This window comes from Kogia breviceps, chromosome 9, assembly GCF_026419965.1.
Source record: "Kogia breviceps isolate mKogBre1 chromosome 9, mKogBre1 haplotype 1, whole genome shotgun sequence".
Taxonomy (NCBI): Eukaryota; Metazoa; Chordata; class Mammalia; order Artiodactyla; family Physeteridae; genus Kogia; species Kogia breviceps.
In genome coordinates, this window is record NC_081318.1 from 61,795,814 (window position 1) to 61,819,484 (window position 23,671).

At 37.0% G+C, this 23,671-nt stretch overlaps 1 protein-coding gene across 1 annotated transcript in view; it reads left to right on the forward strand.

The window, feature by feature from the left end:
* UMAD1 (UBAP1-MVB12-associated (UMA) domain containing 1) overlaps positions 1-23,671 on the forward strand; it is a 234,945-nt gene that overhangs the window by 148,774 nt on the left and 62,500 nt on the right. The window contains exon 3 of the mRNA XM_059074743.2: positions 15,950-16,023. Within this exon, the coding sequence (XP_058930726.1) occupies positions 15,950-16,023 (74 nt within the window). The remainder of the gene's footprint in view (positions 1-15,949; positions 16,024-23,671) is intronic.

Below are 23,671 nucleotides of genomic sequence, written 5' to 3' on the forward strand. Positions count from 1 at the left end.
CAGAGCCAGAAACAGTTGCATCAATTGCCTACTTAAAAAACCAATAACAAAACTGCTTCAACAGGGACCCTGTGGTATTCACTTTGTTTTTTTTGCACAGTGTTATAAAGCGGCCAGCACTTCTGGTTAAGCGAAATGAAACCAGAAATAGACATTGCACTCTGTCTACTCTCATTTAGTACATTCACAAAAAGGAGGCTAAGTAAAGAAGAAATTTAAGATGATAAATGGATCGTGTTTGCCTATGAGAGTATGCCATTCTGAAGGTGGATATTGTTCAAGGAGAGAATTCAGAATTAACTGTTTCCTTTTACAATTCTATGAGAAGGGATGTGGATCTTGAACCCAGACAGAATTTAGTTTGAATACTGGCTCTACCACTTAGGCATTTTATGATTCTAGGAACTTTAAAATCTCTTTTTCATTATTTTCTTCACCTGTTAAATAAGCAAAATTATTTCTTCTTCATAAAGTTGTTGTGAAGGATTTGTCTCTCCATTCAAGCTGTCACAATTTCCTTGAAGAGTAGAAAAATCATATTTGCTTAAAATCTTTTAAGGAAAAGTACTATATAAGAAAATAAACACAACTAGCCTGGTTGCACATTATTGTGTTATCTGAATGTATTTTTAAACTTGTTTCTGTCCCTCCTTCTTAGAAAGATTCCTTAATTATCTGAATTGTGTTAGAGTTTTTGTTACACGTGAAACATCCCTGGGTAACTACGCATACTACATTCACTCACTTATGAGTGAAAATGGTAAAAAGGTGAAAAGGGTAAAGGATTAGTTCTGTTTTGGTTGATGGGTTAAAGGAGCCATTGAAATCTCCTCCACTATCTCTGTCTTTATCCTTATATCATATCTATGTATTCTAACCTTCCTAACTATTCCTCTTATTTATTTTCCGTTTATTTTGAAATAATTTCAAACTTGTAGAAAATTTGCAAAAATGGTACAAAGAGCTTATTGTTTTATCGCTTGAATGTAAATTAACAATATGATATGTCATTACTTCCAAATACTTGAGTGTGTATTTCCCCAAAGCAGGGATACCTCCTGCGTCAGTTATCAACATCAGGAAATTAACCATCAAAGCCGTAGATGCTCGTTTATCATTTATTTATGGATATTTTAATGGATTATAATCTGTTATTATCATTATCTATTATGCTGCTTAAAATGGACCAGTTTGGGCCAGCAGAAGCCCCTTCAAATCGTCGCCCTCCTTCTTCGAGCGCTTCATGGCACAGTGAGATGGCCCAGGCCCATCTAGTAGCCTGCACCAGGCCACTGCTGCCTCAGCCTCCCCGCTCTCCTCACTTGCTCTTCATCTTCCTGCCCCTTCTTACCTTGCTGGGACTCAATTATTTAGGAAGAGAAAGAAAAGGAAGAAAGATGCAGATAGATAGATAGCCAGCTAGACTGACTGAAAATAAAATGTTCTGCCCATAGAAATCGGGAAATAAATAGACAAGCTTAATCTTGTAGGGAAACAGTTCGGATAACCAGGAATGACAGCTAAGTCGCAAATAATTTATTTATTTTGATTTTAGAATGTGTCTTTGTTTAGGCTACTGTAACAAAATATCAGAGACTAGGTAGCTTATAAATAACAGAAATTTATTTCTCACGGTTCTGGAGGCTGGGAAGTCCAAGATCACATCACCAGCATTGTTGCTTTCTGGTGAGGGTCCTCTTCGTGGTTCAGAGCAGAGGCCTTTTCTCCATGTCCTCACATGGTGAAAAGAGCTAGGGATCTCTGTGGTGTCTCTTTCATTCCTGAAGGTTCCACCCTTGTGACTTCAGCACCTCCCAAAGGCCTCACCTCCTAATACCATCATCTTTGGGGCTTTGGATGTCAGCATATGAATTTTGAGGGGAAACATTCAGACCACAGTATCATGTTTTTGTCTTCTACTGATACTTGAATATGGATGGGTCCATTTACGGTTTTGAGAACTCAGGGCCTAAATCTAAGTTCTCCAGCTATTTATCCCACTACTATATACTGTCTCCCAGTCTGAGAAACAACTTCTTAAGCACACTATTTGCTGTAATCTTAAAATCAGGCTTAACAAAAAATGACATTCTTTTTATGCTTTTCTTCACAACTTCTTTTGCAAAGAGATGGGTAGGTAGATGCATGGTCTGCAGATCAGTTGGCAACATACAGAGAAGTAAGCATTTAGTATTTTCCCCCTCAAGAAGCCGGGTGGGGAGAGCTACGTTTTGCTTTTTCCTTAGATTGACATGCTCTGTCTGTTGCTCCTGTGCTCTGGTTTCAGGGGCCTTGCTCTCACTATGGTCGATGTGCTTTTTTATAGGGTGAAGAGGGGGAATATGATAGCCGCAGGAGGAAGGTTTGCTTCATTAAGTCTGGAGGTGGTCAAAGCGGCGAGTGGGAGAAGGGGATAAATTTGATTGAGACAGGTTGATTTGAATGAAGCAACTACTCTTAGACAGCTTTACATAACGGAGATGCTTGGTTAATAGTGTGTCTTTTCTTTTTTAATATTAAATATAGTTTAATCCTAAGGTCTTTCATTTCAGTCAAAAATCCATAAACGTAGATTAGTTTGGACTGTACGACAGAGGAGACAATGAAACTTGTTCTCAAATACATGCCAATACATTTTCTTGAAACAAAACCTCAGCAAATGAGAATTTCCATACTGTGCATGGGAATAACTAAAACCTTTATTAGGTATGGTTTCCAATAACAATATGAAAATTGGAATTATCAATTCAGAGAGCAGTGAAGTTTGAAATTTTAAAAAGTAGACTAGATATTAGGTAGGGGATAAAGGGTAAAGGAAGACGAAAGTGTTTAATACTATTCAGTATCTCCCCTCTGTACACAATGTTGCATATATACAACTACTCCATTTTAATTTTTCTGATTTTATATAACAGTGAAATCCCCTGAAGCAAGCTAGGGTTTACAGATGGTGTCCAACTGGGGGGGGAAAAAGTAGAAACACACTTGATTAACAGTTTTCACCCACACATTTTAGACAGACTTTTTTTTTCTTTTTTTGCCAAGATTTTCATAGTAAATTCATAAATATAGGAAATACTTTCACTCCTTCAGTGTTAAAATAGAAAACCAAACAGTGCCAACAGTCGTGGCTTAATTACTGGCATACCAGAAAAACACAACACCAATGGGTTTTCTTCACTATGCATTTTAAATAATATGTGCATGTTTCATTTTTACAGTTATAAATTTTCTAGTCTGTTATAGACAGCAGCACTTAATCGTCTTGATCCATTGAGATGTTGCTTTCAATTTGAAATATTGTATGTATACATGTATATAAAAAATAAACCAGTGTATGAGTCATCTGACAGATGTTTAAGATCAATAAAAGCTTATTTTTGAACATGCAGTTAGAAGAGAGGGAAGCAAGCCAACCTCTCTACATTGTGTTGTTGCTGTCTTGTTTTTGCAGTGGTATCAATAGTGGTTTTTGGAGGGAACCCTGTGCCTTCAACCTATCTAAGACCAGATACCAACCATCAACAAGAGGGGGAGAGGAGATGGGAAAATGGAGGTGGGTGGGTGTTAAATGTCAAATTTTAAAAGTGTACATTTTGTGCTCTTTCTAGGTACAGGATAAAAACAGATCAATGAGGAAAAAATTTATAATTAGGAAAAAACTGGGATCAAATCAAGACATAATAGCCTAATTAAGTTCTTTTAATAGATTGCATATGTCTATTCTATCATAGTTCTTTAAGCCTTAAAAAAATATTATTGAAGATTGAAATTTTTTTTTACATGTTGCAATTAGGCACATGTCCGGATGAATTCTATTTTTCACTGAGCCAGCCCCTAGAAGACTACTGAATTTATTTGAAATCACTGTCATGAAGATATAAGTATATAATAGGGATTTAGTAAACAAATTCTAATTTCAAGAATATTAAATTCATGAAACTCAGTAATACTGTAGAATTTTGTGGTAATAAATTAGAAATTTAAGTTTTAAGTACATAAACATAATACAGTTTTCATAACTTAAAAGTGACAAATGGTTTTATTGTTTAACCAGGGTTGAAATTAATGACTTCTTCTTTACAAACTGAAAGAACTGCAGATTTTTTTGAACATGAAAACTATTTTTAGAGGAATTTTTTAAAATATCACAAATATGTTAGTATATATTTCTAATGCAGTACTGTGTTTTTTAAAGAAGGCATTTTAAAATTTGCCAAATATGCATCAGTAGTAACCTTTAAAACACAGCATTAAATACAATAAGATACATTAAAATACTTTATCAGAATTCCTTTGGAACCTTAGCCACCTCTCATATTTCATGCAGTTTTCTCAAACTCACTGTAACTACATAGAACCTGGTAAAATCTCTTCTCTGCAGAAATCCTGTCCAAACTTTACAATAGAGCTGTGATTACTGATGTCTCCATAAGCCTTTTTGTTCAGCCTCTACCTTTCACCCATTTCTAAGTGCTATTAATAAACTTATTTCTTTTTACCAATCATAGTGCATCCTCTTTAGCTTCCTTTATTTATCCCATAGTTTCATCAGAAACGTGTATTTCTTAAACCGTGTGCCACCCTTCTCATGACAAGGCCACATTTGCTGCACTGTGTCAGTCAAACAGTAGCTATTTCATAAGGGCCTACCATGTACATACTGGGTGCCAGCTACTGTACTAGGTGCTGGGGATATTGTAGCAAGTAAACACGTCACTGTCCTGGTGGAGCTGACAGTCTAGTGGAAACAGCAACTGTTAAACAAGTAAGTGCAAATAATTAAATGACTGAGAATGTGGGGAGTGCTTTGGAGATTGAGAATAAATAGGAGCATGTGCAGGGGGCATGGGTTCTGCTGGGTCGTGAGGTAGTGAGATGTGAAGATAGAGTACATATCAGCCGGTTGAGGTCTAGGTTGACGAATATTGCAGGCAAAGAGTGATCCTTGCTCTTCCCCATCATCGCTTTTCACCTTATCATTAAGTAAATTCTCATACTTTTTAGCCATGCTATCTTCTCATTCTCACCGGGGCACTCCTTTCTTCTTAATGGGTTTCTGCCCTTACACCTTTCTGATCTTGTGCTGTCAGCCTGTTTTGGAGCTCCTGATGTCAGTGTCCCCTCGTTGTTAGATTAGGATCTACCAGTGTTGGGCTCTCAAAGTCTGATTTGTCTACTGACTCCTACCCTCTTACTCTCTTTTTCTTTTCCTTCTCTTAACTTATTGGGTTTGGTGGGATTCCTGTGGGAAAAAAAATTCAAGCCAGCAGTGGGGACCTTAGAATTTATTTGTTGATATTGATCTCATCCACCCAAAGCCTGGATTTCATTGTCAGCCACCTCCCCGCCCCATCCTAGTGACATCAAGGCTTAAGGGGCTTGAAAAATATCTCTTCCTAAGAGGAAGTTTTAAGTGTTTTGCATTAGATGTTTAAAAGATAGGCATATTAGCTCTGAAGTTTTGCATGACCTGTAACTGTGCTTCATCTGTTCATCTAGTACTTTATATTTTAGATTTCTTGATTCAAGTTATTCAAAAATTTCAATTTTGGGGGGCTTCCCTGGTGGCGCAGTGGTTGCGAGTCCGCCTGCCGATGCAGGGGACACAGGTTTGTGCCCCAGTTTGGGAAGATCCCACGTGCCGCGGAGCGGCTGGGCCCGTGAGCCACGGCCGCCGAGCCTGCGCGTCGGGAGCCTGTGCTCCGCAACGGAAGAAGCCACAACAGTGAGAGGCCCACGTACAATAACAACAACAACAAAAATTTCAATTTTTATGACCAACGGTTGAGATTTTTTTTTTTTTTTAAGTGTAGCATGTTGATATTCAGTATTGTTACCACTGTGTTGTTGTTTCTGTCGATGTGTATCTGCAAACTTATTTGTATATACACCTGGTAGTGTATATACAAATAAGTTTGCAGATACACATCGACAGAAACAACATTATTGTACTAGTACAGAGTGGCCAAAGTGTGTTCAAACTGTTTCTTGTAGCCAGGCCCTTTATTGAGCCATAACGAATTCTGTAGCAGAAAGAAAGAAAACACACATTTTGCTTCAGTTGGTTTTTCTTTTTTTCTTTAAATATATATATATATATGTATTTAAATAACAACATAAATATGGAATAAATACTAATTATAACATCTGTATGTAAACACTTAATTAGAACAAAACTAAAATAAATTGTAAAATATAGTATTGACCAGCAGTAGACTTACCTTTAACTTCTACCATTTTATTGCTCTAGAGAAGAGCACATCTTATTTTTAAAATTTTTATATTTAATTATGGTAAAATACACATAAGTTTTACCATCTTAACCATTTTTAAATGTACAGTTCAGTTTTGTTAAGTACATTCACATTGTTGTAAGTCAGTCTCTAGAACTCTGATATTGCAAAACTCAAACTCTCTACCTACCTATTAAACAACAGCTCTCCACTTCCTCTTCCCTCCAGCCCCTGGCAACCACTATTCTACTTTCTATCTCTATGAATTTGACTATTCTAGGCATTCATGTAAAAGTAATCATACAGTATGTATCTTTTTGTGACTGACATTTTACTTGACTCAGTGCCTTCGAGGTTTATCCATGTTGTAGCATTATGTCAGAATTTCCTTCCTTGAAAGGCTGAATAATACTCCATTGTATGTATTCATATACCACATTTTGTTTATCCACTCATCTGTTGATGGACACTTGGGTTGCTTCTGCATTTTGACTCTTGTGAAAGATGCTGCTATGAACATGGTGTGCAAATATTTCTTCAAGACCCTGCTTTCAGTTCTTTTGGGAACTTATTGGGCCCCAACTTTAGCACAGAGATATGTACGTACTCTCTAAATATTTAAACAATGTGAGAGGGAAGGAGAAAAGGAGGGAGGGGACAGTCATTCCCCAAATTAGGCAGATGGTAATCTGTCAGCCATGTAAGCTTATCTCAGTCAGTTTATCTCAGTGTTTCTCAAAGTATTGTTTGTGAATCAACTACATTAGAATCTCCTGGAATGCTTACTAAAAATTTAGATTTTTAGGCCCTTCACTAAACTTCGCAATTCCGAATCTCCTGTGAGAATCAGTAATTTGCACCTCAGGTGATTTTTACACATACTGAAATGTGAGTTGCAGTGCCCCACTGGCAAGGAGATGTCTCATAATTTACTTGTTGATGCATAGGAAGGCCCTGCTCTCTGCTACTTTCAACCCCTGTTTTCCCTTAAGGCACATTCATCCCAGGCTAGCCCATGATCCACTTTCTTTTCCATTCTGTCTGTATATTATAGCCCAACTAAAAGTTCCATAAATATAACAAAGGATGGCCAGGCCTGAGTTTTCAATCCTCAGCTTTGACCCAGGTCCAGTCAGGGTCCTTCCTCCTCAGGAGGCTAATTGGTGATTCACTGTTGCTCTTTACCTGCTTCTAGTTAGTAGGCCAGTGAACAGATTAGAACTTTCTCCCTCAGACCCTGTGGTGTTTAGTTTTACCTGAGTTTTTAAAGGGACCAAATCTCTTGTCTTATATAAGCATTTTAAGTATGACATATTGTGACCCTCAGGACAGTAATGTCACACAGTTATATTGTATAACTAAATGAGAAGTGTGGCGTCTTCAGTAAAGCCAACCAGCCTCTTCTGCATTTTGAAAGCATACTCTTTGTCTTCATCTAGTAATCACATCGTGCCACCTCATCACATCCACCATGTGTGGCTTTGCTTCTAGTTGTGATTTGCAAGTGATTCATTTTTTTAATATCAACTTTCCTTCAAGTAATATTGGTATTTTTAGAAATATTCTCTTCAAACTTTTGTGTGATACAAGAGCATGTTTATATATTTGACTTCCATTAAAAGTAATGATACTGACTGATACATACTTTATTTTTTTATTTTTATTTATTTATTTATTTATTTATTTATTGCAGTACGTGGGCCTCTCACTGTTGTGGCCTGTCCCGTTGCGGAGCACAGGCTCCGGACGCGCAGGCTCAGCGGCCATGGCCCGCCTAGTCGCTCCGCGGCATGTGGGATCTTCCCAGACCGGGGCACGAAGCCGTGTCCCCTGCATCGGCAGGCGGACTCTCAACCACTGTGCCACCAGGGAAGCCCATATACTTTATTTTTAATGAAAGGACCTGGAGGGAGGAAAAGCCCTAATATGAAGCTTGTTTTTGTTATAGCTGGCCACTTTTTCCACAGTGTGCTTCATTCAGATTTCTATTCCTTAGTTGATTTGGTACTCCCATAATTTTCAGTTTTTTGGCTAATTTTTACAACCAGTTTTTGTGATTTCCATTTTCTTGGCTGAAATGCCCTCTAGAATGTAAATGCTGTGAGGGCAGGAATGGTATTGTTACAGTTCACATGGTGCCCAGCATGATAATATGGCACATATGTATTTAACAAATATTTGTTGAATGAACGAAACAACGTGAAGCTGATTGTAATGTTTCATATACTGCTTTTATTGCTTCTGCTAGAAATTTTCTTTGCAGTTTTCTGTTACACTACAACTCTTTGATCAATATAAGAACTCAGTTTAAGAGATTGACAGCTTACCTACCTAATATCTCTGATTAGACCAACTGATGCTATAGGTTGAAACACACATTTGCTCTCATGGGGTCACTTATTTTTCTGTGTGGAAAACTGACTGAGCAGAACTCCTGACACCAACAAGTAACTCTTCAGGTTTATTCTATTGGTTGGAAAGGAGACCAGACACTCCTGAGTGTGAGTGACTTGATGCCAGTGATCTCCAGCCTAGGTTGCATTATTGGTGATGGATCAATGCCATCATCTTCACCTACAACAGGCAGAACATTTGAGTCTTTGTTTCAGGATACCAGATAAACTGGTAGAGTGAGGCTTTTTTTTTTTTTTTTTTCTATTTACAGATTTATGTTTCAAACCATACACACTGGAAATCCTTTTTGTGTCAGTCCTGTTTGTTTGCAACAGGGCCTATAGAACCTGTCAGTGGACTGCTCAGAGCCGCCCTTTGTGTAGAGCTTTCTTTCAGCAGCATTTTGGGATTCAGGGTCAGGAATGATCAGCCCAACGTACTCTTGCAGTATGTAAATTTACTCTGATTTAAGAAAGCTATTAACAAAAAACCTTTGAATGCATATTTGTACAGCGTGATACAATATTGTACAAATGTACAAGTACAAAGTTAATTTGGCCTTTTGAATTTCTAGTCTTCCAACCTAAAAGAATGCCTGGGCTTAACTGTTTAACATAGTGTTAAATACTTAATTGGTGTTTTTGGTTTGCTTAAAATCTTCCAGAAAAATTTTTACTCATAGCTACAAAGTGACAGGACTCAGAACTAAAGAAATCTGTGGAATCCTAGGGCAAGTTAATTAAGAGCAGGCCAGGAGGACTGATCGGTGAGTCTGACTTCAGTTGGATTTGCTGGTGTTCTTACTTCTGTGAGTCAGTGCCTTTAAGTATCCAGTGTGACCCTAAGCTTTCAATGCAGTAAGCAAAGTTTTAGCTGTATGATTTTTAATAGCAGTCATAATGTTGACATCTAACAGGATGCCTAAAAGTTGTATATAAATACGTGTTAAAATTAAAATCCACACTGATAGCTTATAAAATACATTGCCTGTTTTACCGAACCCTTAATTTTTCCTCATGTTTTAACAACCATTTATAATCCTTTTTATGAGCCCTTAGTGAGTGTGTGTGTAGAATTATCTTTCTCATTGTCCCTCTCCCACAAACAGTTGAATCAACAGATGTTTACTGAGTATTCACTTCATTATCAGAATGATGCCAGTGTGTTAATTGTAAGCATCCTTAACGAATTTGGGTATAATAATTTTGGTATGCTAATTTAATATGTTCTTGGTGTCATTTTAATTTGTTTTTCTTTCATTCCTAGTCAGCTTGAACCTTTTCCTCCATTTGTTTGCTAACTGCACTCCTCCCTCTGTGGCTTAGGTGTTCCTATTCTTGGCTTATTTTCTTGTGGGGTCACAGTTGTCTTCAGAATCCTGGCCTGACAGCAGCAGGCTCCTGGGCAGAGCATGTCTTCAGCAATTAGTACTTTGGCTTTCTCTTTATCCCTCCTTTCTTCATTATAGTGGAAAACGGGGAGCAAGTGCACAGTATTAGAAAAAGTGGAAGGGAAAATGCAGCCGAACTGGAGGAGACAAATGTAAAGTGTATGAAACTGAGTTGGATAACTTCACTCAAGTTTTGCTAAGTAATGGGAAGCTGCATGGTATTATGTGATGATTTGGCATTGTCAGCAGACTTGGATTCCAGCACCAGGTCTGCCATTCTTAAAAGGATATCACAAAGCCTACCTCACAACACTGCCACGGGCACTAAATGAGATAGCAGGAGAGGGCTTCTTCTTTCACCTCTGCTATGCTGAAGATCATGGCAACGGCTACTCACAAGGGCAGAGCAGCAATTGACACCAACACCTGACAAAATGTTTCTCTTGCCCCAGCTTCTCTCCCTTCTTCTCTGCAATTAGTGTTTAACATGTTTTCTCGTTTAATCTGTATAATAGCTTTATTATGTATCATGATTCCCATTTTTCAGATGAGGAAATTGAGGGTCTGAGAAGTTAAGTAACTTGCACAAGGTCATGGATTTGGTAAAGGATTGGGGTTTTGTTCTATCATTTCCAAAGCCATTCTCTTGCCGCAGTGCCAGGCCGCCTTGGATAATGAGTGTGTGACTGAAGAATGAAAAGGAGTTAATGGAGGGGCCATTCCACTGTTCTTTCCACTACTTCACTTGGTGAATGACTAATAAGCAAACACTCGCAGAGGGTATTTGCATTTTAAAAGAGGAGCTCATTAACCCTAATGAATCTCTAATTGGTAGAATTTGTGGGGGAGATATTTCTGAGCCCTGGGGCTTTCTTTCTCCTGTGTCTTCAAGGTGTCTGGCTATCCTTTTCTCCTCTGCAGATTATCAGCTATTCTGGAATCAGAATCATGCAGTAGAATGCAGTCCATTCTGCAAGTCTGCCCCAAATGCAATTAAATGAATTAACAGGGAGTTGTGAAAAGAATCATCTAAAGGAAAATAAGTGTGAGTTAACATTGTATAAAATGAATGTTCCAGAGCTAAATAACACATTTGGCAATGTTGAGGGTCTTCTTAAAAGTCTGGTAAAAATAATATATTTCATATTCAGCTTTAACTTCAGAAATGTTCTATCAGCATTTCCCATAGTGTGTCACTCTGCAAGATGTTTAATAGGTATCCAGTGAATAAAGTGGCTTTATAGTCAAAAACATTGGGAAAAATTTTTTTTACTTTCTTTACTGAAGAGTTTCTCAGAGCCTTTAATATGTTACAGTGCATTGGAAATCAGTTGGAAGGGAATGCATTCTGTAGCTTTTTCTCATACTTTTGACCACAGAAATATTTTTTCCATGCAAACGCCTTGAAACTAGTGTTTTGTAGACTGCATTCTCAGATATGAAGTTCTAGATAATTCCTCTCCAATAAAAGAAAGAAAACAGATTTCTCTATTCACAGCTTTTCATATGTAGGCAGGCTCCAATTCTGTCCATACCAGCCCATTCCCAGTCTTGTTGGACTCTAGGGCGTTCCAATAATAACACCCTTCTTACCCAGATAAGATCTGGCCAATTTAGTAAAAAAAAAAAAAAAAAAAAAAAAACCAAAAAACAGATGGAGACCAAATTCTCATCTTTATTGCCTATAAAGCTAGTGTTGAAGAATGTGGCTTCCATCAAGGAGCAGATGGGTTTCCTAATCTGAACCCCAGAATTAGATTGAACTCCATCCTGTTACAGGATCTTCTGGGCTGGGGCAGGCTTCCCCAAGTGGGAGGAGACGCCTGTGGAGGGTCAGAGCAGACAGAGCCCAGTTCTCTCTGGTCCTCCCCACGAGAAGGGAGAGGGGAGAACCATGTGCAGCTGAGTCCTTCCAGATCACCAACCCAGGGATTGGAGAGTGGATGGAGGCTGGGGTGAATGTTATTAGAGTTTCCGCCACACTGAAGGAGGCCTAAGGCGTGAAGGTGCCCCCTTACTCACCCATCACCCCTCCCCAGAACAAATCTCCTCTGGGTGATCCAAACAGGCATTCAGGTTCCCCTTCCATCACTGAGGGTTTCTGCTCTTTGCACTGTACCTTGCTCACTCTTCGTCACTTTTCTCCTCTCCCTCGACCAGATTCACCGAGTAGAATGGGATTGTGATCATACGCTAATGATGTCCCTTTCTCATTTCCTTATGTAACATGATTCAGCTTTTTATCCTAGAAAAGGTGGAGTATACATATTCTCTAAAACAGGGATCTGGAAACTACAGCCTGACTCAACTTGTTTTTGTAAACAAAATTTTATTGGAACACAGCCACATGCATTGGTTTGTATATTATCTATGGCTGCTCCTGGCTACAGTGATAGAGTGGAGAAGTTGTAACAGAGACAGTATGGCCCACAAAGCCTAAAATGTTTACTATGTAGCCCCACTAATCTAAAATACAGATGAATTTCACTTCAGTCCTTTAAATTCTAAAAGAGCTTCATTAGTATGCATATACGGCCTTTCTCGTTTACTCACTCTAAATAAAAACTACACTTTAAACCAAGAAAATTGCATAGCTGTAGTAGAAGAGGGATTTTGCCTCTTATAAAACTGTTTCCAGCCTTTCAAACTTGTGGGAAAGTATCAAGGGGACCGTGTGTGTGCCTTGAAGGACCAGAAGGAAGGACAGAGGCTTGTTCTGATCAGGAGTATTTGGCATTATCAGTGGAAAGGGAAGCGACCAGATAACCCATGGGGCCTATGGAAGAAAAATGGAGTGAAGGGAAGTGTTAGGGGGGCCCGTGGGGTTGGACCAGGTTTGGGAGCCCTGGGATCTTCTTCCCACTGATCCCCAGTTTTAGGGGTTTGATTCTCCCCACCTCAGCCACCATCCGTTGGAACCTTCCACCGGACCACACAGTCCCCCCAAGATATGTCAGGAGACTGGGCTCTGCTCTCACTATGGCTGGCTTCTACCTGGGAGACTTTAGGCGAGTCCCTGAGTACCTCTGCCGTCAGGTTCACCGTAAACTGGGGGAGGAGGGAAATGGGGAGGATGTCTTGCTGTGCCGTAGTGAGAATCAATTGTGTTGCTACAAACAAGACATTATGAAATGTAAATACTGTGAACATTTTTATTGTTCCTTTTCATTTTTTTATCAAAGTATAGTTGATTTACAATGTGCCAATCTCTGCTGTACAGCAAAATGACTCAGTTATACACATATAGACATTCTTTTTTTGTATTCTTTTCCATTAGTTTGTCCCAGGAGATTGGATATAGTTCCCTATGCTATGCAGTAGAATCTTGTTGTTTATCCATTCTACATGTAATAGTTTGCATCTATTTTGTTGTGTTTGTCCTTCCTTTTAAACAGCTGACTTGCAAATGAAATTTTTGAATCTATACAGCACATAAATTAGAATTAACTGATGTCTGAAAACTAAAGTACCTTATTTCACGTTCATCCCATGCATCTTTATTTATTGTTGAAGTATCTAACTTTCATGTGGGTTATAACAAGTTAGAGAAAATAATTGAATGTTTACCATTATCAAATAATTCTTCAGTGGGAGGAAAAAAACTTCAAAAGTTATATTTCACTGTGACCTGTTCTTTTCTGTTTGTTGTTTGTGTAGTTTTCATTTTGTGCCTTTGTTTATAGAGAATCATCTCGCAGATGGCATTTTTCCTTGTAATCAGTTATTATCCTGAGTCATTGCCAGATATGGCATTTCAGGAAATAGTGATTGTACAGTTGCTTCCAGGCAGATGTGTTGTGTGATGTCACGAGCACTGGCTGATAACCTTTCTGGTTATTCAGGCAGTAAGGAGAAATGGAGAAAGTGTGGTACAGATACACACCTTGGAATCAGAAACTGGCAAAGGAAGCACAGACTTTGTGCTGAATGATTTCAGCCAAATAGTGTTTGTGTGGCTAGGGGATGGCCCAATAATCATTTTAAAAGGTGAAAAAAAATCTTTCTTGAGTAAATGGCCTTTCATATTAGATGCCACATACTTCTGTATCAATCTCAGGCATGTGAGTTATTAAACACACCTGACCTCAATATACAGAAACTTGCATTACCTTGGCTGCTCATGCTGTTGTGGTCTCAGTGGTCTCACTGCCTTTACCCAAGCAAACTGAACAACTTGTGCATTGGTTTTGCCATCTGTGAACTGGGGGTTGGTTAGCTTATCCCTAACTTTCAGAGACATGGGGGATTTCTGAAAATAAGACTCTTCCTGATGTGCAAATAAATGGTCAGTTTAAACAATAAGTTTAAAAAATCAAAATTGTTTGACATCCTGGGTCATGAATGTAAGTTGACATAATTTTTCACTTAACAACTATTAACTCTATTATCCTATAGATGTAATTTAAAAGTTCCTAATGAATTTGTTTCAATATGATTCTTTTTAAAAATCATTAACTGTTTTTAAAATCTAACAAGTTGTGCTCCAAGTACAGATCACTAATAACAATACATCATAATGGTATTTAATAAATTTGCCTTTTAAGTTTCACAAATGTGTTTTAGAGGAAAAACACTAACTGTATGCTCAAATAAAGCTTTTATTACATGCCATTTAGTATTATCACAGTTTTATAGACTAGAAACTATAAATAGAAGTTCACTAATTTACTCAGCTAGCATTTATGGAACGCCTACTATGTGCTGGGTTCCACCCAATAGTAATAATGCTGTACTTAGCTGAGAACACAACTTGTAGGCTGATATGCATGATGTCCTTGGATTTTAAACATTTGGGGGATTTCCTTTATCTTTTAAGTCAATAAACTACCAACTTAATTCTTGCTTTATGGTTTTAGAATTGAACAGAATTTTATTTAATTCTTTAAAATTTTCACAGGACCCTTTCTTGACTATAGCCATTGGTAAGCTAAACATTTGTGTTTCACTATGGAAAAGTTAAGCCCAGCCCAGACTTTCATACTTTGTTACCCCCAATGAAGACTGTGACCTTCCCTATGTTAACAAATTCCTAACCTTTAGTGTCAGCCAAGTCATTATATATGAATTTTGTAATCTTCCCTGTTGTAGACATTCCTGAGCTGGCTTAATTTTATGGGAAGAGCAGTTTACAAATTACTAAATTAACCTCTCATTATGCTTTTAAGAAGTATGCTGATTGTTTCTTTACCTACCATGTGTTAATCACAGATTATTAGTTAATAAATTATAATAGGACACTAATACATTAAATTATGCCTGTACTTACCTAACTATATTTCTGTCTGTCCTATGTCCTTAGAGGCAGTCTAGTCACCAACTTTGTTTAGTAATATAACCCTCCAAGGCACCACCTTTAGGAATCAAACTATTAACTGAACGCTAATTTATGAATTTGTTCATTGTTCTTTCCTGCTGTAAAAATTGTTTGACATATGGTTAATTACTACATGCAGACATATATATCTACTCTGAGGCAAATCCACAGAGACACAAATAAACACTTATAAAGAGTAAACCTTATTAAAAAAACAAATTTGAAGGACAGTTATTCATATTATAAAGACTTGTTTTTTTTAAGACTTTTAATGTTTGAAAATAATTTGCTTTATCTTCAAATTATAAGTTTTCCTAGCTTATTTGAAATATGACTTGATTTACAAAATATAAATTCACTTGATTTTTCCAGAGTAAACCTATATAAAGCAGGACACATTTCTGGTTTAGATTGTATATCTATGTATTTATTTACAGATGATTTCTGTGACCTTTATAAAATTACTGTTCTTAAATATTAACTTGTTTACTTTGTAACAAAGGAAGTAGTAATTGCTTCCACAATGTGAAACATGCAAAAGATATTTCAAATAAATAGTAGACAGTTTGGCCTCAGTGGTATGGTAAAGTTTTATTTTTTTCTTTTGCTTCATAGGAGATACAGCTCATGAGCAAAGAGTGGCAGCAAGAGGCAAAACGTCAGACATAGAAGGCAGTGAGACTTTGGAGGTAAGTGAAACTCAATGAATCCTTTTGGGGTAAAACCGAATAAGTCAGTGTGATTATGTATACCTCAGGATAAATAGTAACTTCCACTCTTGCCATGCAAATAGGTGCCTAGGTATCAGGAGAACAGGTGATCTGCTGAAAATCAGGGTATGGCAGGCAGGAGTGACTTCCTAAGTACTAAGCTTTTCCCAGTGCTGGTAATGGAAACTCTCTGTTGGAAATAGAGGAATAGAATGCTGAAGTTAAAACATTTGAATTATTTTTACTTGAGAGATTATTTTGTATTACATTTGAATAAATAGGTAATATGTGAACCTATAGAGAAAGGTTTGAAAATAACTTATTCAGAACTGTCTTACATTAGCATTTCCATCATCAAAGTACACTCCTTGACAATGTTTGGTAAAAAGACGAAGGCTTTTGTTCTTTTCCACCTGAGAAAATTATTTGCTCTTTGTGGGTACGTGAAAGTGTAGTTCACATACTTTCATATTCTGTGTTGAAACATACTAACCTTATTTAATCACTGAAATAATCATTTTTAAGACTTTGGGGGAATGTTAACTATTAGAGTGGAAGAGATATCCATGGATTTTGAAACCTTCTATGTGGTGACACACCTCTACTTATATTCTACATGTAGAACGTGAGGGTATTGCATACGACTGGAGTGACATCAGGGAACCTGACCTGTTTGATTCATCACCGTATCCGCAAAGCCTAGCACAGAACAGGAAGTCAAAAATATTTGTTAAATGAATGAATGAATACAATCATGAGTTATAAATAGAGAGTAATATTCATCTTAAGAAGAGAGATTTTTTGTATTTATATTTTCCACAGTGAGTAAATATTTTATAATCAAGAGAAAAACATTTAAAGAAGTTACATGGGAAGTAAATTGATGTAGAAGAAGAGCCATCTTTCTCATAAAACTGTGCATTTTTTTTTTATTAATGCATGCAACAAATATTTATTAAGTACTGACTGTATTCAATGCACTGTGCAAGGGGCTGAGTATATAGTACTGAGAAAAAAGATACAAGGACAAAGAAAAATTTCCTGTCTATATGTTGAAGCATCTTGATCTCTTTTATTTATTCAAATATTTATTGAGTACTGAACATAAGTAGCATCTTTGATAGGAAATAAAGGTTAATATATTTGAGCTTTAGGAAAGAACCACCAAGATGGTTTAGAAATCATCCGTGATTACTTGAATTTAACTGTTTAGTTATGTATGTGATTCAGTGGAAATGTCTGCAGAACTCAATTATTTTTCAAAGTTGATTTATTGATAGGAAGAATTCCAAGATTAATTTTGAAGGAAAGAAACTTTTGAGAATAGATCCTCAGAGATTTGAAACTAGCTCATTATTGTGCTACTTTCTAGTCTCTCCACTATACAATCAATTCTTAACCATTAAGACTGGATTTTTATACTCATGGTATAACAGATAAAAGTGCCTTCTCTTTGAATAGTTGCTGGGGATTGGGAAGACACCGTTTGCTCTCAGAGAGCTTACTGATGTAACAGAAATGAAATAGGGAGACTCCAAATGAGATGACAGGCTTAAGTCACAGTACAAGAGGGTAATACTAAAATACTTTTAGAGGCTAGTGTGATTCACCACAGAAAAGCTAACTAATCACTTTTCCCCACCTTAAGTGTCCAAAATGGAATTTATTATTCCTTGCTTTAAAAATCTAAAACCACAAACATTGCTTCATGTTTCCTACCTCCCCCCCCCCCTTAATCTACCTTGATGGGTCAAGATGAGTCTTATCTAGTCTCATGGTTTTAAAATCTTTGAAGAGTCTGATGACTCCCAAAGTATATCTCCACATAGACCTCTCCCCAGAGCTGTAGACTGTATCCAGCTGTCTACCTGCCATTTCACTTACAAGTTTCTAAACAGTTCAGACTTTACTTGAGCAAAGAAGAACTATTGGTTTCTGATCCCACCACCCTGAATCTTCTCTATGCTCAAGTTTTCACCATCACTGTTTAATAACACCACCCATTATATAGTGGTTTGGAATCACACCCCCGAAGTACCCCTGGTTCCTTTCTTTCCCTCACAGTCTACATGCAGTTCCACCCGTAAGTCCTATCACCTCTCCCTCTATATCCAGACTCTGACCCCTTCTCAACATGGGCACTGCTAGGAATTTAAGCCACCACTTTGGCCCAGGCTTTCTGCCTCCATTCACCCCCTTAAGTCCGTTCTCCTCACAGCCCACAGAAATTGAATCAGATCACATCACCCTTGGCTTCAAACATGCTGGCTGCCCACTGTCACTGGAATCACTGCTAAGCTCCGTACAGTGGGCTACAAGGATCTCCATGTGCTCTCAGACTTCATCTCTCTTCGTACCCCAAACCCCATCCCCGTCCACCAGCTGCCTTTCTATCCCTTGATCATGTTAAGCTCTTTCCTAGCTCAGCCTTTTCATTTGCTACCCCTTCTTTGCTGGAGCCTCACTTGCCTGCCTCCTTATCATTTCAGGTCTTAGTTCAAGTGTGAGTCTTCGTGAGGACCTCAGCTAAAGTGTCTCTTCCCCCAGTCACTCTCGTGTAACCCTGTTTTATTTTCTCCATCAAGGTATCACTATTTCAGATTATCCACTTATTTACTGTATGCCTCTCTTGACTACAGTGAAAATAGACTGTGGGTCTAGAATAATGTCTGGAACATAGAAGGTGCTCAATAAACAGCTGTTAACTGATAATCTAGATTTCATTGAATGTCATCATCTGTTTTTGCAAATTAAAGGCCTAAAAATGTCATTTGACTCATTCTTCTCAGCCCCCCTTTATCAAATCTATCATCAAGGCCTGTTGATTCTTGATGTTGATGTTCTTCTTGATTCACATATCTTCCAAATCTGGTTCCTCATACTCCATCCTCATCTGTCCACTTGACTGTTATTAGACAAGCAGCTTCTTTCCCAAATCCCTTTCTGAAAAAGAACAGCAGGGTTTGTTTTGTTTTGTTTTGTTTTTAGTTCAGGCCCCCAAATGTCTTGAGATCTACAGAATAAAGCTTAAAACCAAAACCCTGTTCAAGTGTCACCTTCGTTGTGAACTCTTTTCCCTGCTGTCCCAGCCAGAGATAACCCCAGTGTCCTTTTACTACTTGTGTTGTCTTTTATGACTTCACTATAGTGTGAGTTCCTGGAAGGTGGAGACTCCACCTTCTTTATACTTTTACAGCCTCTGCACAGACACATATGATGTGACATAGGTGCCCGGTCAATGATTTCTAGATGGATACATGAATAATAAGTGGTCTTCTGCAAATGCTGTCTTATGAGTAAATCTCTTCATTTAGTTCTGTTTTCCATCTTACATTATCAACACACAGTTATTTTTTCTCACTGTAAAAAAAAAAGTTTTTCTTATATTTCTTAGGAGTTACCCATTAAAAAAATATGTTAATTTAGATTATTTTTGACGCTCAGTACATTAGCAAAGCAAAGTATAATGATTTCAGTTGATTTTTTGAAAGACATACATCTGATTAAAACATTGCAACTATTGTACCTAATCGGAAAGTCTCATTATTTTCATTTTTAATAGCTATACAACAAATGCTGAAATATTATTTTTAACGAAAACATATTTGGTCAGTTAGTGTGGGTTCCATAGAGCTTCAAAATAACACTCTTAATTACCAAAACATAAGTTGTTTTACTAAAGACCCTTTGGGGAAGGTAGATTTTAGTATCCCCAAAAAGTTTTTTTGGTGAATTCAGATAAACATGTAGATTGGCTACCATTTTCAAGGAATTGTTGGACATGGGGCAGAGAGGATATGAAGATATGTAATACTCCGTGATTCTAACTTATAGAAGCTGACATTCTCAATCTATTCATGAAAATTAGAAAACTCCACACATCATTATAATATATAGTGGAATAAATAAGTTTCTTAAATTCCATAACTACAAAGATAACTGAGACTGTAGTGGAGGAAGAAATATCACTAGGGAGAATCAAGCAAGGCTTCATGTATTAGGTGAGCTTTGAACCATGAAAAAAATTGTTTTTACTATTTATACAATTAATTTTATAGATTAATATAGATTCCTGTGAAATGAAATCCCTCATTAAAAACATTTTAGACATACAGAAGCAAATCATGGTATGAAACTACTTTCCACACATGGATCTCAATGACAGGTAATAAAATATTTTTAAAAATGAATGGAACCTGGCCTGTGCTATACTATAGTTTTAATGGCAGTTAAAATATTTTGTTATAGATAGCTAGTGGGAAGCAGCCTCATAGCACAGGGAGATCAGCCCGGTGCTTTGTGACCACCTAGAGGAGTGGAATAGGGAGGGTGGGAGGGAGACGCAAGAGGGAGGAGATATGAGGATATATGTATATGTATAGCTTATTCACTTTGTTATACAGCAGAAACTAACACACCATTGTAAAGCAATTATACTCCAATAAACTTGTGAAAAATGTATATATATATTTTGTTAAGTAGTCTATGATGTTTTCCCTTACACTTTATAGCCCAAGTATACTTCAAAACTGTGTTGCCTCTCCAAGTACAGCGGTCTCACAGACATCATGGAAATTCTAACATCTAGATGAAATATAATTTGAAAAAAAGGAGATCTGGTTTGGGCATCAAATAAGTTAAATTTTACATAGTTGGAGTATAACTTATTTTAATACACAAAAGACTCTATGAAAAGCAGCATAGTTTTTTGTGTAAGTAATTAGTTACTTTTTACTTCAAGAAACTGAAAATAATATAGCATTCATTCCAGGAAATCATAATTTCTTAAATATGTTTTTCTCTTCTTTAATCCCTCTCTCTAAATATTTCAGTGTTTCTATTAATGATGACTTTAATTATTTACTACTGTTTGTACCTTAGCTTTCCCTGTATATGATCCTAAAGTATCATTACCTAAAATAGGATAACTTAAGGAAACAATGAACTATTTAGTCATCAAATGTGGTTTCTCCTAGGTTGTGCTTTCGTCTTATGTTTTAATTGCCATTGGTAACTCTTAACAGAATTCACCATGTTTTTGGTGTGTAGTGTATAAAGCTCCTGTAAACCATATTTGGGCTTATTAAAGTCATTAGACTCTAGTACTTGGGGAAGAAGTGATAATTTGGAACTATTTATCCAATTGTAAGTTTATCTTCCTCCTTCCGTTCCTTCTTTTTTTCTTGTTGCCTTTCTGGGTAAATTTTGGTAGTGAGTTGTAATGACATTACAACTACTTATTGCTCTCTGCTGCTGTAGGAGCCTGGTTATTTACAGCTCGGGGGGATAAACCCACAGATTAATGGGGGGGCCTGGTTTTGAATTTTTGTCATTATGATTCATCTCTTCAGGGAATTAACATTACAAGTAAATAAGTAAGTAGTCATTCTTTTCTAATCTTCAGTTGTGGAAAGTGTTTTATATTGTGAAAACTGGAACCATATTAGCTATTAATTTACTAGTGGACCTATTGCTTTTTGGTCTGTAGGTGTACTTTGAGAGCTATGAATATGGAAATATCAGTTTTTTAATATAATTATATCCAATTTTGGTGACAATTTTAACCAGTTTTAGCAGATACTTTTAGATTGTTTGTTGAACTTAAATTTCTTTTATGTGTACTACAAAAAGTATTTTTAAATTTGCAGTTTTGTTAGCCTCTTTATTTTATTGAAATATATTTGACATACAATATTATATTAGTTTCATGTGTACAACATAGTGATTCAACATTTGTATGCATTGCAAAATGATCACCACAATAAGTCTAGTTAACCATCTGTCACTATACAAAGTTAATACAGTATTATTGACTGTATTCCCCATGCTGTACATTACATTCTCATGACTTATAACTGGAAGTTTGTATTTGTATAACTGAAATTTGCTTTTATTTTTGGTCTCAAAGATAGAGGAATATGTTTATTTATTTAGTTCACTAGCCTAAAGATAACAAAATACAAAAACAAGCCAGTAAAAAACTCCCCACAAAACCACAATTCCGTTTGTATATTTGTTTTGAATGACAACTAATTCACATATGCATATGGAGACGTATAAAATAATAACTAACAGATGGTATAGCTGCAAAGTAGGATTTATAAAGATTATTATCAGCTGGTGGCATTGAGATACTGTGGTTATACTGACAGAAGACACAAAAATTACTTATAATAATAAACTGTGACACTAATAATCTCCCAACTTCTGTTAACCAAAGTAGCTTATTGCATATTTAATATAAATTTTTTAATGAAGATCTAAAATAATCTTACAGCCAATTTGTACTAGGAAATTTAATAGCAGTTGCAAAAACAGTAAGGTAGCAGCAACAACAATAAAGTGTTTGCTAAGATTAAGTGCATAATATTAGAATTCCTGGAAAGTACAGTAAAGATATGGGGGACTTTGTTTATTTGTGTCATTTGAAGCACACATCTCAATCTAGTACACAGTATTTGTAATTTCTTATTTGCATATTTGTAAATTGTTGAGTTACATGTGAAATTCATAGTTGAGTAATTTAGGGAACAAAAATTGATTTTTTGAAAAAGATATAGAATGAATACATATGAATGAAATGTTCACTTTTCTTTTAATGTGTTTTTGTACTTCCTTTATGTCTTTTAACAAAGCTATAGGAGCCTTCAGGCTCGGCAGGGATGAATTTCCTTGTTCTTTTCTTTTATATAGTCATTAAAATGAATGAGAATATCCTTGAACTTTGTAAATTCCATATGATGTAGACTTTGGTTACCACTCCTTAAAAGGGGGTATAAGATTATCCTATTAAAGACCCACTTGTGTGTAGAAAAGAATTGAGGTTGGGTGGTACAGGAAAAAAGAGACTCGAGTGATTCTCAAGAATAGTTTCAATAATAGCAAAAAAAAAAAAAAAAAAGAATAGCAAACATTCATCCACTGGGTGTCAGGATTTCGGTTTTAAGAATTTTTTAGTATAATTATGGTATATAAGTTTATAAATTTAAAGTATGGGTGATCTCGGGTGGCCTCAGCCTGCGGCAGCTTGAAACAGGGTTTCAGTTTCCAGCCAGAGAGTGAGGTTGGGCAGCGGCAGTGAGAGCGCTGAACTGTAGCCACCAGACCAGCAGGGACTAGTGGCCAGTGACAAGGCCCTGGCCCATCAGCTGTGTAGAAGCACCTTTCCACATAGAGACGGAAAGTAGTGAAGCAAGTAAAGTGTTTATTAGGAGGAAAAAGAGTACAGTACGTGTGGATAGACACACGGGCGGGCTCAGAGAGAGAGTCACGCCCTCGTGGTAGTTTGAATCACATTTATGGGGCATTTCTTCCGGGTTTCCTTTGACCAGTCATCTTGCTTTGCCTGGTTCTGAGTCCGTATTTGTTATATCTCAGGGTCCTTCCCTGTGTGCGTGCACATCACTTAGCCCAGAAGGGTTCTAGTGAAGAGGACTATGGTTAGTTGACATCACTTACTATGGGGTGGTGCCCCCTCCCTTTTTGACCTCCAAGGGGCCTTTCTGCGCATGTGTAGTCGGGGAGGTCTCCTTGACTTCGAGAATGAGGAATATTTGGTCTTTTATCTGGGCAGGGCCCAGCCTCCTCCATCATCCTGCTTTTATGGAGTTTCTGCTATTATGGAGTT